The 16,533-nt window shown below is 40.2% G+C and overlaps 2 protein-coding genes across 5 annotated transcripts in view; one reads left to right on the top strand and one right to left on the bottom strand.

The window, feature by feature from the left end:
* LOC116463456 (Golgi-associated kinase 1B-like) overlaps positions 1-16,533 on the top strand; it is a 257,888-nt gene that overhangs the window by 137,327 nt on the left and 104,028 nt on the right. The window lies entirely within an intron of this gene.
* LOC116463457 (transmembrane protein 144) overlaps positions 1-16,533 on the bottom strand; it is a 60,635-nt gene that overhangs the window by 17,004 nt on the left and 27,098 nt on the right. For all 3 annotated transcript variants that reach the window (XM_032146569.2, XM_058434650.1, XM_032146570.2), the window contains 3 exons: positions 5,418-5,499; positions 2,891-2,958; positions 760-878 (listed from right to left, as the gene is read on the bottom strand). In XM_032146569.2, coding sequence (XP_032002460.1) covers positions 760-878; positions 2,891-2,958; positions 5,418-5,499 — 269 coding nt within the window. The remainder of the gene's footprint in view (positions 1-759; positions 879-2,890; positions 2,959-5,417; positions 5,500-16,533) is intronic.

Below are 16,533 nucleotides of genomic sequence, written 5' to 3' on the forward strand. Positions count from 1 at the left end.
TTCTGTTAAAGTTGAGTTCAAATCTCAACTTCTTTGATAATCTTTCCCTCATGACTTTTGCCCTCCAAATTCTCCTTTATCTGAACAGAGGTCACATTAATTTTCTGTGCCATCTGATTTAGAACTTTATTTTATGAATGATCCTATTCTCTTATCATTTCATGGGTGTAAGCCATGCTTCAACATAATTAGCAGATCTCCGAAGTAAACACTCTTTCATCTCCTTTTGAATCTGTACAAGGCTATTGCATATAGTATTGAGTTTACTCCTGGGAGATTAATTCTATCAATGGAAACTGAGATATTAACAGGAAGCATTACGTTGGGCCTTCCAGTGTATGACTCTGTGCTTGAAAAATAATATCCTCTGACCAAGTAGGCTATACATTGACCTTTACCTGATTTTAAAGTACTATGTACTACACTTTAGCCTTTTTAAAAGAGCAGAGGTATACATTTTTTCCCAGAGATCATCTAACTGGAAAATAATTTCCAAATCTTACTGGAAAGTCAGAAACTATGTGTTGAGATCCAAGTAGTTGAAAAGAGTCCTGACTAAAGTTGGTTGCATTTGTATGTTAAAGATCATATGAAAATACTGAATCCTTTATTATTTTTGGTGTTCAGTGCCTTTCTAGTTTGCCACTTACAGGGACAAAGAAAGATCGAATCGACCCATCAATATTTACTATTATCACAATTCTTTTTACATTCATAAAAAATAGATATTAATAAAGTAAGATAACTTTTTATTCTCACCATATTGGCTTGCCCCTGCATATATACTATCATTTCTTTTGCTGTGGTCCTTGATATAGATGATCGGCACAAATGTAGATCCATAGAGTACTCCAGATATCACTGCAAGACTGCAGCCCCTTACAAAACAAATAAATCACTATTAATCTTGGCCCAAAACAGTATTTCTGACAAACGCACAAATGGAATCATAAACATGCTTCAAAAGGCAAATCACAAACAAGCAAAAAGCATCCATTTATCTCAAGCTCTGTGACTGGCCGAAGTCACAGAAATACCCTGCAGTATTAAAGTGGCATCAGGACTAGGAGGACAGCTTCAGTCCACCAGTGTCTAATTTTAGAAGTACGTGATTTATAGAAATTAAAATGGATTATAATTATAAGTTGTCATTACATAGATGAGAATATTGCTACAGTTATCTTGTACAGTCTACATAAATAAACTTGGCACTCTAATTAAATTGAGATATCTATATACTGACACCATGCTTTATGGTTTTTTAAAAATCTTAACAGGCCATGCTATCCAGCCCAGAACTAGGACAGACTAAGTACTAAATGCATGTTTGTTGAAAACAACTATTGAAATCCATGAACTTGCCTATGCCTTAGTTGACAGTGCCATGGTCAAGAGGAAGTGCTGATTTAATTAAATAATCTGGGTATTTCAGAGAAAACATTCCTTTTTATAAAAAGAAAATGTTTCATTTTCAGCACTGGAGTCAGGCGGACTCCCCAGACTTGGGCCATATCTGCATGAAGCAAGCATTTCCAATGATTGTAGGGGGAGGTGATTCATATTTTGGAACAGTTCCTTGAAGTTAACACAAAGAACAATGACAGAAAACAGAAAACAGGCCAGGCGTGGTGGCTTTTGCCTATAATTCGAGCACTTTGCCACTGCACTCCAGCCAGGCGACAGAGTGAGACCTTGTCTCAAAAAAAAAAAAAAAAATCACACAAAAAAAACCCTCCAAACAGAAAACAGTCATAGGCAAAAACAATTCCCTCCAAAGCTTAAAAACTAACTTAGTCAATTTAAGTAGTACTATAAGTAACATGAGCCTGTAGAAACTCACAAGACCACCTTGGCAGCATGTCCTACTCATACAGGAAATCCCTGTGTCACGTGAGGTCTGGACTTCATAGCCGTGGAGCATCCCAAACGCAGACAAGACTAATAGACTAGGCCTAGCTAATTACAAGACAACAATATTTTTCTTAACAAATATCTTAATGAAGGGGAGGCTTTGTGCAAAAAATATTTGAAAAAATTTTTTGTTTGAAAGATTGGTTTTATTCTGACGCAAAACCAGCAACATATTTATTTCTTCCAAAGGTTGTTATTCTTTCATTCATTCAAATTATTCAAATATTTATTTTCTACTATGTGTCAGGTGCTGCTGTTTCCCCCTGTAAAGATAGTATATACACTATCAAAAAGAAGGCTTTATATTCTTGAGTCAAAAGCTGTCACCACATGAAGTTTAAAGCAGCCATCAAATGTAAAATGCAAGCTATATACTAGTGCATATTTTCATATTTATTTGGAAGTCCAAAAAACAAAACAGAACAACAAAAAAAACTCACCCTAAAGTAGAGGGGCTGATGTTGAGCCCAACTCTCTGAGTTCTTACAGAGATAGAGGGAGTAGGACCCACACGGACACAGAATGTTCCACTATATTTGACAATGAATGTCTGGAATTATACAACTGTCTAGACACAGGAGTGTGGGGATTCCCAGAGCAGGGTGGGCATCCTGGGTGGTGCAGTGCTAGACAAGTTTATTGCCTAATCTGACTGTGACTGCTGAGAGCAGGTTGGTCACAATACTACCTCTTTTACTTTAGCTACACAAGTCATGCAAAATTAGGTTGCTTTTATTATCTACTTATCATTTGGAGATAAATGCAATGATTTAGTAATTACTCAAAGCAGTTGAGCTCAAGGGCATCTGTACCTAAAATTCAGCAGGGGACAAAAAAACCTAGCCACATGGAGATAGAAGTCAAAGCTTGCATTACTATTTTTTTCTTGAACTCAGATGAACATTACTTCACGCTGGTAATCCCTGCTTCAACCAAATGTGAAACAGAATAATAGAGCAAAGAAGTAACCACTCCTTACACTATGCGGTGGTGTACTGTAGAAAGTTTATCCACCCAGGAACAGGGGTCTTGGGTTGTGTTGATCACCTATTGAAAACATTGGCCCAAATTAAAACAAAAAGAGCATTCAATTGATAAACACACTGGTGATAATATTTCTAGTGCTTTTCTCTTCTGTTTCAAACATGCTTTAAAATACAATAAACGTCACCTACGCATTCTGATATCTCTAAACTCAACTGTTTCTAATTGTTTCCTCTTTCATTTAGGATGACTTGGCAGTTGGCAAGTCCTCCATTTCAAATTCTCACATTTAATATGTAGCTATTGTGATACACCTATAAAAACTAATAAAACTTATTAACTCGTGTTTCATTTGCATATTTTAATGGTCTGCATAATCTGTAAGGAATTTAGACTCTCCTCCTATGGAATGCTTAAGATCAATGAGCATTTCTTATACTGATTTTTTTTTTTGCTAAATTAGTTAATAAAACATTCCAAGCCATGTTTCAATATTAGGCTGATATTGTAAGTCAGGAAAAATTATGAGCAAATTCATATTTCTACTATGGAATTACAGTATCCCTCCATTATCTGTAGTTTCACTTTCTTTGGTTTCAGTTACCCACTGTCAACAGTAGTCCAAAGATATTAAAAGAAAAATTCTGGAAATGAATAATTCATAAGTTTTCAATTGCACACTGTTCTGAATAGTGTGATGAAACCCTGCATCGTCCTTCTCCATCTCACCTGGAATGTGAATGATCCCTATGTCCAGCCTATCCATATCGCATACACTGCCTGCCCCCAAGTCACTTAGTAGCTGTCTTAGTGATCAGATACAAAGACATACTATATATAGGGTTTGGTACTATCTGTGGTTTCACGCATTCCTTGGGTGTCTTGGAACATATCCTCTGTGGATAAGGGGGGTATATTATAATACTGCCTCTTAGCCGAAGTGTTCTTTTTTTTTTTTTTTTGAGATGGAGTTTCGTTCTTGTTGCCCAGGCTGGAGTGCAGTGGTGTGATCTTGACTCACTGCAACCTCCTCCTCCTAGGTTCAAGTTATTCTCCTGCCTCAGCCTCCCAAGTAGCCGGGATTACAGGTGCGTGCCATCACACCCAGCTCATTTTTTTTTTTTTTTTTGTATTTGTAGTAGAGACAGAGTTTCACCATGTTGGACAGACTGGTCTTGAACTCCTGACCTCAGGTGATCTGCCCACCTTGGCCTCCCACAGTGCTGGGATTACGGGCATGAGCCACCACACCTGGCCAACTGAAGTGTTCTTGATGTTATAATCCTATTGTTTTTGTAAGAGACAAGAAAGTAGTTTTGAATTCTTTGATGTGCTAAGTCAAGTTTTCCTTTGGCAAAAATGGTTTCTTTCACCATAAGGAGCTCATGATGCATGGTTGCATACCCATCAATCATGCTGTTGATGGATCTTTAAACTTATTGCCTAGAAAAATCTCAGGCAGTTAGCCTACTGTGTATCTTTTACCAAGCTGCATTTATTTTATTATTTTGTTCCATTGTTTTGGAGGATGGTTGGGCAGGAGGTGTCTGGACCCCTGAAGCAGGCAAGGAACCCTTTCCCAAAGCCAACTCCTCCCTTCTCCCTGAAACATTTCCCTGATTAGAGATGCCTGTGGATTAATACACCTCTTCTCTTTACGCTTAAGCTAATTACTATTCAACTTTAGTGTCAATTTAACTAAGGTTTTAATTGATAAAAGTTTTGATAGGGGAAGAAGGAAAGGCGAAAAGATTAATTTTGAAGTAAGGGGTAGATAAGCACCCTGCCAAGGGGCAATACCCCACTGGGGGTAAGGAGTGCTGGATTCAGAGGGCAGCTGGATAGCACTGGCCCAGGGCAGACATGAGAGATTTCTTGAGATGAGAAGGATTAGAGCCTGGGTTCATGGCAATGAGGCTTTGCCTTGAAGTCACTTTTGTATATGTAGCTACTGACACTTGTGCTTTATCAGATCCCTTTTAAAAGTTGCCCCTATTTCACTCAGATTTACTATTCCAGACTAATTTAGATTCTTCAAGGTCAAAACAGTGACTCCTATCATATTTTCTGTTTTTCACTTCGGGTAGAATGGGATACCAGTTGCTACTCTCATATGACTTCACTTACCTTTCATGGGCTTCCTATGGTCTATTCTCCCCTGGACCAACTTCAAAACCTCCTTCCTCCACTTTCTAAAGTTATTTTCACATTCCTCTACAGTATTTAGGGTTCCTCTATTGTAGGAATTTTTAAATCATTACAAAACATGGGGTTATATATATATCACCTAGTAGAGATCTGTTAATCAAAATAAATAAACCTGTGTGCTTGCTGAGAAGCTCAACTGTGGAAATGTTAATTGATTGCTACATAGACCTAGCCATAATAAATAAGCTAAGATATTTTACATAGCCAGGAGTGATGAGCAAACACCACTTTTTCATCTGTGTTTAAAATTTATGTATTTTCCATTTATCTTAATTTTATGTTTCAAGTCAAGTTGTCTCTCATACTATACTCACATGCTCTGTTATTAATGGAGTGGTATCCATGGAACACGTGTTATTTGGTATTTCACTTTTGATGAACAAAAATATGAAAGCACTGTAAGGAAAATAAATTTTAGTGATATTTATTATAATATTGGTTTATATCAAGCTGCTTGATTTTTAAGAAAAAAACACACACCTTAAATAATCAGATCCTAATGACACAATGATTACTTTCAAATTGCCCCTTCAGTGGTCCTGCCATTTTACCAGAACGCCTGTTCTCTTAGATGTTTCTCATTTTCCTTAATTACAGCAGGCTAAAGGCTAAACTCATAAGCTTTCCTTCCACATCAGATCTTTCCCTTAACTTTGAAATCACATTGTAAAAGAAACACAAATGGAAACTACATTGAAATAATATTTCTTAGCTATTATATTGACCAACTTCAAAAGCTGAACATCCTCAGTTGGACAAATGCTAGGGGACAGATACTCTTAGATACTGCTGATAGAAGTGCAGAACTGTATAACTCACACAGAGGAGAATCTGGGGTGATCTACTGAGGCCACCAGTGTGTCCACTCCTGACCTTACCAATCCTGCTGGAGGCCCACTCACACAGGTACACTCAGACTCAGGTGAGGTGGCCTACATGGTCATGCAATGGAATACTATGCAGCTGTAAAAATGGAATAATGATGATCTCTATGCTCTGATATGGAAAGATCTCCAGGATATAGTTTAAGAGATAAAAACATACATTTAAGTCTAGTGACATTTTTCCCTTTAACATCTCTCTCATAATACACTATTGATGTCCTGTATCTTTGCAACAAATGCCTCACTTACTCTTGGCTTTTAAGCCATGCAAATTTGTTAAAATGTGTCAAAAGATTAAATTAACTTGAGAAAATGAACAACATTGGGATACTTTTAACATCACTTGAAATACGTTTAAAATACATTTGCATGGTTCAACATTTCAAACAAAATAAGAAGCTTTCAAAGCATATATGACACTGAAATAGGGTAGGTAGCTAGGTACAGAAGAGTGTCTATCATATGCCATCTTTTGTGTAAAAATTAAAATGCTCTAGTTAGGTTTCTTTGTTCAATCTCTTACTTGCTTTAAAACATGAATAGTTTCATATTCCTTTCCATATGAGATTTAACTTTCCTTTTGGATTTTTATGGCTCTCTGCATTATGTTCCACCCAACCTATCTCAACATAAATCCTCGTATTGGCTTCTATGCCTGACCACTCCCTGCTCCAAGCTCTCTACCAACCCCCCTCCCCAATTTTTCACAACGACTTGCACTTGCTTCCCTTTCTTCCGTAGCTGGACACCCTACATATTCTTTGTCCTATCCAAACTAAAGAAGAGTTGAAGTGTTGAATGTGGTTTTAAAAAAAAACTTCCCCTTGGGCCAGTCCTTACTGAATCTTCCTCTTTGAATCCCCACAACACTAAGAATAGTTACCACACAATCTAGACCATTTGCCACAATGTAATCTTTTTTTTTCTAAAGATTTTCTAATTCAATAGAAGCCAATGTTGGGGTCAGAAAATGATACCCCAAATTACGGCACTTTGGCATGCTGAGTACTTTGAACTATAGGAGATTGGAAGGCCTCAGAAGCAGCCTCAGAAGGAAAGTCTCTCTCTGACTTCCTCACGCCTTGATGGCTTCCACTCACCTTTCTCCCACAAAGCAGGCTGCAGAAATTAGAATTCCTCTTCTCCAAGATGAGTCATGGACACTAGAATCCCTCTTCCTCAAAGCCAGCCATGAAACCTAGATCAGTTACTCTAACAACCCCCAACCCTCCACGTTCTGCGTAGGAGCTGGCTATAAAGAAATTCTCTGACCTACCTTGTCTAGATCATAAGACCCTCATTCCAGAGGGGTCCTGCTGTATATCAAGGAGGAAGAAATACTACACAAAGAGACCAAGAAGAATCTGAACAGGCGGGTTTTGCTGTGTTTCTCCCCTCAGTCTATTACCATTAGATCACACCCTTTGTGTAATTATATTTCTCCCTGGCTGTCAAATCTTCAAATCTAAGCAGAAAAACAGATGTTTTTTCCCTGGGTCTTTGGATCTTCAGGTTCCCATGTCACGCAGAACTTTGATTAAATTTGTTATGTTTTTGTCTCATCAACCTGTCTTTTATTACAGGAGTGTCAGCCATGACCCTTATGATAGGGAAGAAAGGTATCACACCTTTCCAGTCCTATAATAGAAACCACATCTAATATCTCTTTCAGAGTCCTCAAGATATTTAACATGTAGTAAAATTGAATGCATAAAGCCTAATTATATGAGTATATTTAAATGAGTTATATATGTGTGTTTTATATATATTATATATATATTTACACACATATATTTGTGTAAATATGTGTGTATTTCTGTGTGTGCATATATATATATATTTGTAAGGTGAATATTAGACATTAATTGGCATTTTGTTCTCAAAATTATACAATGAAAATCCTTATGGCCGGGCGCAGTGGCTCATGCTTGTAATCTCAGCACTTTGGGAGGCCGAGGCGGGCAGATCACGAGGCCAGGAGATCGAGACCATGGTGAAACCCCGTCTCTACTAAAAATACAAAAAAAAAATTAGCCGGGCACGGTGGCAGACACCTGTAGTCCCAGCTACTCGGAGAGGCTGAGGCCGGAGAATGGCGTGAACCCGGGAGGCGAAGCTTGCAGTGAGCCGAGATTGCGCCACTGCACTCCAGCCTGGGCGACAGAGCGAGACTCCGTCTCAAAAAAAAAAAAAAAAAAAAAAAAGAAAATCCTCTACTCTGTATAGACCTGTGTGTTTTTCTAATAAACAATACAGAATGATATGTTAGAAAATACTTGAAAGCTACAGATAGGATGGGCGGGACCAAGATGGCCAACTAGCAACAGCAGCAATCAGAAGCTCACATCAAAAAGAATGATAATTAGTGTGTGAATTCTTCACTAGCAACCAAGGTATCCAGATTCTCTCATGAGAATCGACTAGGTGGCTGACGTAATAACAGTCAGGAAGGAAAAGCAGTGTGGTCTAGTGGCCCACCTGAGAGCCACACAGGGCTGCAGGGCCCCCACCCCACAGCCAAGGGAATTGGTGAGTGAGCATGCTACCCAGCTGGGGAAACCATGCTTTTTCCACAGAACTTGCAAACCTATGCCACTGGGGCCTAGAGTCCCAACACTGGAGCCATGCAGATTCTCAACAGCCTCTCTGCTGGAATCTGCCTCAGCCTGCTGAGCTCCCGAAGGGAGGGGTGACCAGTACCACAGCTGTAGCTGCCTGCTGCCTAAGCCATCTGAGCTCCTTGGGGAAGGGGCAGCAGCCAGCACTGGGAATCATTACTATCTAACACACTAAGCTCCCCGGGTGGGGGAAGGGTAGCATCCAGCTCTATAGCTCCAGGCCATGCTTTTCCACTGCTGGAGCCAGGGAGGCTAGAGAGCTTGGTCCCCAAGAAGGGTTCCCCAAAGCCCAACACACTGGCTGTGGCAGACTGTGGCCAGATCACCTCTTCAGGCCTGACCCTGACCCATCCTTTCTCACTGGGCAGGGCCTCCCTGCAGGAACTCCAACAACTCCAGCCCGAGGCTCAGGGACAGAACCTGAGCCTCCCTGGGCCTCCCTTAGGGGAGGGTTGGCCACAGTCTCTGCAGACCAGCAGAGTTAGCCTTTCCTCCAGTAGTTCTGAGGAATCTGGATAGACCAGATGAGTGAGTTTCCCCCCAGCGAAGCTCACCCCCTCCAAAAGGGACAGTCGAAGTGCTTCCTTAAATGGGTCCTGTTCCCCATGTCACCCAACTGGGTGAGATCCTCTGACAGGGGTTGTCAGACACGCTATACAGGAATGATCCTACTGGCATCAGGTTGGTGCCTCTTGGGGTCAGAGATCCCAGATGAAGGAGAAGGCATCCATCTTTGCTGTTCTTCAGCCTCCTTGAGTGACATCTCTAAGTGTGGGAGCGAACCAGATGAATAGGGCCTGAAGTGTATCCCCAGCAAACCACAGAAGCCCTACAGAAGAATGACCTTGAGAGAAGAGAGACAGACCTTCTCATATTGTTTTATACTCAGAAAAGGAAAGAGAAGCGAAACTAAAGGCAGGTAGCCCAGCGCCTAGGAACCAGACCTGAAACCAAGGAACCAGACCTGAAACCAAGCCTGGGCCTACCTGACCTAAGCCTAGTAGTTAAAGATCGACCCCTGGCCTAACCGGTTATGTTATCTATAGATTCCAGACATTGTATGGAAAGGCACTGTAAAAATCTCTGTCCTGTTCTATTTCATTCTGATTACCGGTGCATGCAGCCCCCAGTCACATAACCCCTGCTTGCTCAATCGATCACGACCCTCTCATGCGGACCCCCTTAGAGTTATGAGCCCTAAAAAGGGACAGCAATTGCTCACTCAGGGAGCTCGGCTCTTAAGACAGGAGTCTTGCCTGATGCTCCTGGCCGAATAAACCACTTCCTTCTTTAACTTGGTGTCTGAGGAGTTTTGTCTGCGGCTCCTCCTGCTACATTTCTTGGTTCCCTGACCGGGAAGCGAGGTGATTGGCAGATGGTTGAGGCAGCTCCTTAGGCGGCTTAAGCCTGCCCTGTGGAACATCCCCGTGGGGGACTCCGACTAGCCTGAGCAACGTGGATCCTGAGCGCGCTCCCAGGTAGGCATTTGCCCTGGTGGGAGGCCTCGCCAGAGCTGTGTGTGGCAGGCCCCCATGGAGGATCAATGCAGTGGCTGAACACCGGGAAGGAACTGGTACCTGGAGTCTGGACATCTGAAACTTGGTAAGACTAGTGTTTGGAACTTGCCTACTCCGTCCATTTGAGTGGAAGCATGGCCTGATCACCCACGGCATGCCTTTATTGGCACTTTGATTTTGGTTTTGGTTTTGACTTGGTTTGAATTGCTTGACAGGACTGGTCTTGGGAACCTGCCTACTCCATTAGAGTGGAAGCGTGGCCTGATCACCCACGGTGTGCCTGTACTGGCACTTTGGTTTTTGTTTTTGACTTGACTTGGATTGATTGATACTTTGGTTTTGGTTTTGACCTGGCTTGGATTTCTGGATACTCTGATTTTGGTTTTGATTTTGGTTTGGTGTAAACTGCAAAAGTGTGTGTGTGCCCTTTTTAACTGTTCTTTGTTTTGTGGTGTGTGTGGTGTGAGCGTGGCGTTTTGTCTTGAAGAAGCATGGGTCAGGCACAAATAAGCCCATGCTACTAGGAAATATGTTGAAAAATTTCAAGAAAGGATTTAAAGGAGACTATGGAGTACTATGACACCAGGAAAACTTAAAACTTTGTATAAAGTAGACTGGCCAGCATTAAAAGTAGGTTGGCCATCAGAAGGAAGCCTGGACAGGTCCCTTGTTTCAAAGGTATGGCACAAGGTAACCTGTAAAGCCAGGGTACGCAGACCAGTTTCCATACATAGACGCTTGGTTACAACTGGTTTTAGATCTCTCCACAGTGGTTGAGAGAACTGCAGCGTAAGCGAGAAGAGAGAGAGGAAGAGACAGAGGCAAAAGGAAAGTCAAAGAGAGAGAGACAAAGTCAAAGAAATAGAGAGAGAGATATATACAATTAGTTAAGAAAAAAAAAGTGTACCCTATTCTTTTAAAAGCCAAAGTAAATTTAAAACCTGTAATTGATAATTGAAAGTATTCTCTGTAACCCTATAACGTTCCAATACCACTTTGTTGTCAGTGTAAACAACAGCGTATCCTGAAAGCACTGAGGCCTTCCTATGAAAAATCCTTAACCCAGTAACCCAAGGATGGCCCAAATGCATTCAATCTGTAGCAGCAACTGCTTTGTTAACAGAAAAAAAAAACAAAAATAACTTTTAGAGGAAACCTCATTGTGAGCACACCTCACTAGTTCAGTTCAGAACTATCCTAAATCAAAAAAGCAAAAATGTAGCTTACTAACTCAAAAATCTTAAGATACGAGGCTATTCTGTTAGGAAAAATAAAAAAGCCATCTATACCATTTCTAAATTAATTTGGACAAAACAAGTTCTTATTAATAGCAAAGGATAATTAAAATCCCAAACTTACAAGGTTTTCAACAAAAGTAAAGTTTGCTAAAAGTTAACAGTGTGACACGTATTATACTAACTTCTATTCCTGTGGCCTTAGACAGTCTAGCCCACAGACATAAAAGAAGTTCACTTTAGAAACGAATAGTTATCATCTTCAAAAAAAAAAAAAAAAGAAAAGAAAAAAAAGGGTGACAGAACTTATGTAAAAAGAGTATTATATGGTAAATTCTTGCCCTGAAATAAATTAACTGGTTGTTTAAAGAAAAAAATATTTGTAATAGTCAGAAAGTTAAAGCATGTCAAAGAATTGTCTGCGAAAGTCGTGAAAGAGAAAAATGTTATAAAAAAAGAATTTATGCAAGAAATGTTGTATAATTTAAAAGTAACTAGGCCTCCTGAATGTAAAACTAAAAAAAAAAAAAAAAAGTTTATGTGCAAGGTGTATAAAGAAAATAAAATATACTTTTGATAAAACCCTTTACACCCTATGTGTCAGAAAAAAAAAAAGGCAGTTGGAGTTTTAACCCAGACTGTAGGGCCCTGGCCAAGGCTAGTGGCCTATCTCTCAAAACAACTAGACGGGGTTTCCAAAGGCTGGTCTCCGTGTCTAAGGGCCCTAGCAGCAATGGCCCTGTTAGCACAAAAAGCAGATAAGCTAACTCTTAGGCAAAACCTAAAGTCCCCCCATGCTGTGGTGACTTTAATAAATACCAGAGGACATCATTAGCCAACGAATGCTAGACTAACTAGATACCAAAGCTTGCTCTGTGAAAATCCTCGCATAACCATTGAAGTTTACAACACCCTAAACCCCTCCACCTTGCTCCCGGTATTAGAGAGCCCAGTTGAACATAACTGTGTAGAGATATTAGACTCAGTTTATTCTAGTAGGCCCAACCTCCGAGACCACCCTTAAACATGAGTAGACTGGGAGCTCTACGTGGATGAGAGCAGCTTCGCCAACCCCTGCAAAGTGACTCTGAATAAGACGACAAGCCCTGCTCCAGTCACACCCAGAAGCTGACTGGTCCATGCACGGCCGAAACATGAGGAAACTCATCGCAGGACTCATTTTCCTTAAAATTTGGACTTGTACAGTAAGGACTTCAACTGACCTTCCTCAGACCGAAGGCTGTTCCCAGTGTATACATCAAGTCACTGAGTTAGGACAAAAGGTTGCTATGATCCTATTATTTTACGGTTATTATAAGTTTACTAGAACTCTAAAAAAACTTATTTGTATAACGTTATTCTATACAAGGTATGTAGCCCAGGAAATGACCAACCTGATATGTGTTATGACCCATCTGAGCCTTCCATGACCACAGTTTTTAAAATAAGATTAAAAACTGAAGACTGATGAAGGCTCATAAATGATACGAGTAAAGTGTTAGCCAAAACAGAAAAAAAAAAGAGGTGCCCAAACAAGTCGCCTTAAAATTTGATGCCTGTGCTGTCATTAATAATAATAAATTAAAAATAAGATGTTCTAATTAAGAAAGAGGCTATATGACAGAAAATAAGTACGTTTATCATAAATTAAGACTGTGTAAAAAGAAATGTAGATACTGGTCTTGTGTCATTTAGGCTACTGAAATAAAAAATGAAAAACTACCCTGCTCACCTTCAAAAAAGAGAAAAGTGGCCCTTCCTGTACCAGTAGTCAGTGTAACCCCTTAGAACTAGTAATAACCAACCCCCTTAATCCTTGCTGGAAAAAGGGGGAACGTGTAACCCTAAAAATTGATGAGGCTGGACTGGATCTTCAATTAAATATTATAGTTTGAAGAAAAGTTTATAAACGCTCTCCTGAGCCAGTATTTCAAACCTTCTATGATGAACTGAATGTGCCAGTACCAGAAATTCCAGGAAAAACAAGAAATTTGTTTTTGCAATTAGCCGAGCACGTAGCTCAGTCTGCCAATGTCACTTCATGTTATATATGTAGAGAAACTGTAACAGATCAATGGCCATAGGAAGCCTGAGAATTAGTACCTACAGACCCAGCTCCTGATAAATTCCTGGCTCAAAAAAAATCACCCTGATAACTTCTAAGACCTAAAAGCCTCAATCATTAGACAATACTGTATAGCAAGAGTGAAGAAAGACTTCACCCTTCCTATAGAAAGACTCAGCTGCCTTAGGCAAAAACTGTATAATAGTACTACAAAAACAGCCATCTAGTAAAGTTCAAACCATACTAAGAAAAATCCATTTAGTAAATTCCTAAAGTTGCAGACCATTTAGGCCCACCCAGAATCCCTCTGGGACTGGACAGCCCCCACTAGGTTATACTAGATATGTAGACATAAAGCCTGTGCTAAGCTACCTGACCGGTGGACAGGTAGTTGTGTTATAGACACTATTAAACCATCTTTCTTCCTAATGCCCATAAAAACAGACGGACTCCTAAGCTTCCCTGTCTATGCTTCCCGTGAAAAGCAAAGCATAGCCATAGATAATTAAAAAGATGATAAACGGCCTCCTGAAAAAATTATACAATACTATAGGCCTGCCACTTAGGCACAAGTCGGCTCGTGAGGATACCAGATCCCAATTTACACCCCCAACTGAATCATACAGTTGCAAGCTGTCTTGAAGATCATCATTAATAAAACCAGTAAAACCTTGACTGTTCTGGCCCGGCAAGAAACTCAGATGAGAAATGCTATCTGTCAAAATAGATTGACTCTCAACTACTTGCTAGAAGCTGAAAGAGAAGTTTGTAGAAAATTTAACCTTACTAATTGCTGTCTACACATAGATGATCAAGGGCAAGTAGTTGAAGACATACTTAAATATATAACGAAACTGGCACATGTGCCCATGCAAGTGTGGCATAGATTTGATCCTGAGGCTATGTTTAGAATTAGTTCTCAGCACGAAGAGGATTTAAAACTCTTATAATAGGAGTTATAATAGTAATAAGAATCTGCTTACTGCTCCCTTGTTTGCTACCTGTACTTCTAAATGATAAAAAGCTTCATTGCTACCTTAGTTCACCAAAATGCTTCAGCAGAAATGTACTATATGAATCACTATCAATCTCTATTGCACAGGAAGACATAAGTAGCGAAAATAAGAGTGAGAACTCTCACTAATAAAAAGTGAGTCTCAAAGGGAGGAAATGAGAGAAGAGAGACAGACCCTCTCATATTGTTTTATATTGTCTTATACTCAGAAAAGGAAAGAGAAGCAAAACTAAAGGCAGGTAGCCTGGCGTCTAGGAAGCAGACCCAAAACCAAGGAACCAGACCTGAAACAAGGCCTGGGCCTGCCTGACCTAAGCCTGGTAGTTAAAGATCGATCCCCGGCCTAACTGGTTATGTTATCTATAGATTCCAGACATTGTACGGAAAGGCATTATAAAAATCCCTGTCCTGTTCTATTTTGTTCTGATTACCGGTGCATGCAGCCCCCAGTCACGTACCCCCTGCTTGCTCAATCGATCACGACCCTCTCATGCGGACCGCCTTAGAGTTGTGAGCCCTTAAAAGGGACAGGAATTGCTCACTAGGGGAGCTCGGCTCTTAAGACAGGAGTCTTGCCCAATGCTCCTGGCTGAATAAACCACTTCCTTCTTTAACTCGGTGTCTGAGGAGTTTTGTCTGCGGCTCATCCTGCTACAACCTTACCATTGAAAGAAAAACAAACAGAAAGCAACAACAATAGCATCAACAACAAAAAAATGTCCCCACAAAAACCCCATTCAAGGGTCAGCAGCCTCGAAGATTGAAACTAGTCAAACTCATGAAGGTGAGAAAGAATTGATGAAAAAATGCTGAAAACCCAAAAGGCCAGAGTGCCTCTTCCCCTCCAAATGATCACAACGCCTCTCCAGCAGGGGTACAGAATTGGATGGAGGATGAGATGGATGAACTGACAGAAGTAGGCTTCAGAAGATGGGTAATAAAAAAATCTGCTGAGCTAAAGGAGCATGTTCTAACCCAGTGCAAAGAAGCTAAGAACCTTGATAAAAGGTTAGAGGAGCTGCTAAGAAGAATAACCAGTTTAGAGAGAAACATAAATGACCTGATGGAGCTGAAAAACATTGCATGAGAACTTCATGAAGCATACACAAGTATCAGTAGCCAAATCAAACAAGCAAAAGAAAGGATAGCAGAGTTTGAAGACCACCTTGCTGAAATAAAGCATGCAGACAAGATTAGAGGAAAAAAGAATGAAAAAGAATGAACAAAGTCTCTAAGAAATATAACACTATGTAAAAAGACCGAGCCTATGATTGATTGGAGTACCCGAAAGAGATGGGGAGAATGGAAACAAGCTGGAAAACACACTTCACAGTATCATTCAGGAGAACTTCCCTAACCTAGCAAGACAGGCCAACATGCAAATTTAGGAAATACAGAGAACACCACTAAGATACTCCATGAGAAATCAACCCCAAAACACATAATCATCAGATTCTCTGAGGTTGAAATGAAGGAAAAAAATGTTAAGAGCAGCCAAGAGAAAGGCCAGGTCACCTACAAAGGGAAGCCCATTAGAGTAGCAGTGGATCTCTCAGAAGAAACTCTACAAGCCAGAAGACGGTGGGGGCCAATATTCAACATTCTTAAAGAAAAGTATTTTCAATCCAGAATTTCATATCCAGCCAAACTAAGCTTCAAAGTAAAGGAGAAATAAAATCCTTTCCAGACAAGCAAATGCTGAGGGATTTCGTTACCACCAGGCCTGCTTTGCAAGAACTCCTGAAAGAAGCACTATATATGGAAAAGAAAAACCAATAACAGCCACTGCAAAAACACACCAAAATATAAAGACCAATGACACTATGAAGAAACTGCATCAACAAGTGTGCAGAATAACCAGATAGCATCAGGATGACAGGATCAAATTCACATATAACAATATTAACCTTAAATATAAATGGGATAAATGCCCCAAATAAAAGACACAGACTGGCAAACTGGATAGAGTCAAGACCTATCAGTGTGCTGTATTCAGGAGACCCATCTCACATGCAAAGACACACTTAGGCTCAAAATAAAGGGATGGAGGAAAATTTACCAAGCAAATGGAAAGCAAAAAACAGCAAGGATTGCAA

The sequence above is a fragment of the Hylobates moloch genome, unplaced genomic scaffold (genome assembly GCF_009828535.3).
Source record: "Hylobates moloch isolate HMO894 unplaced genomic scaffold, HMol_V3 SCAFFOLD_37, whole genome shotgun sequence".
Lineage (NCBI taxonomy): Eukaryota > Metazoa > Chordata > Mammalia > Primates > Hylobatidae > Hylobates > Hylobates moloch.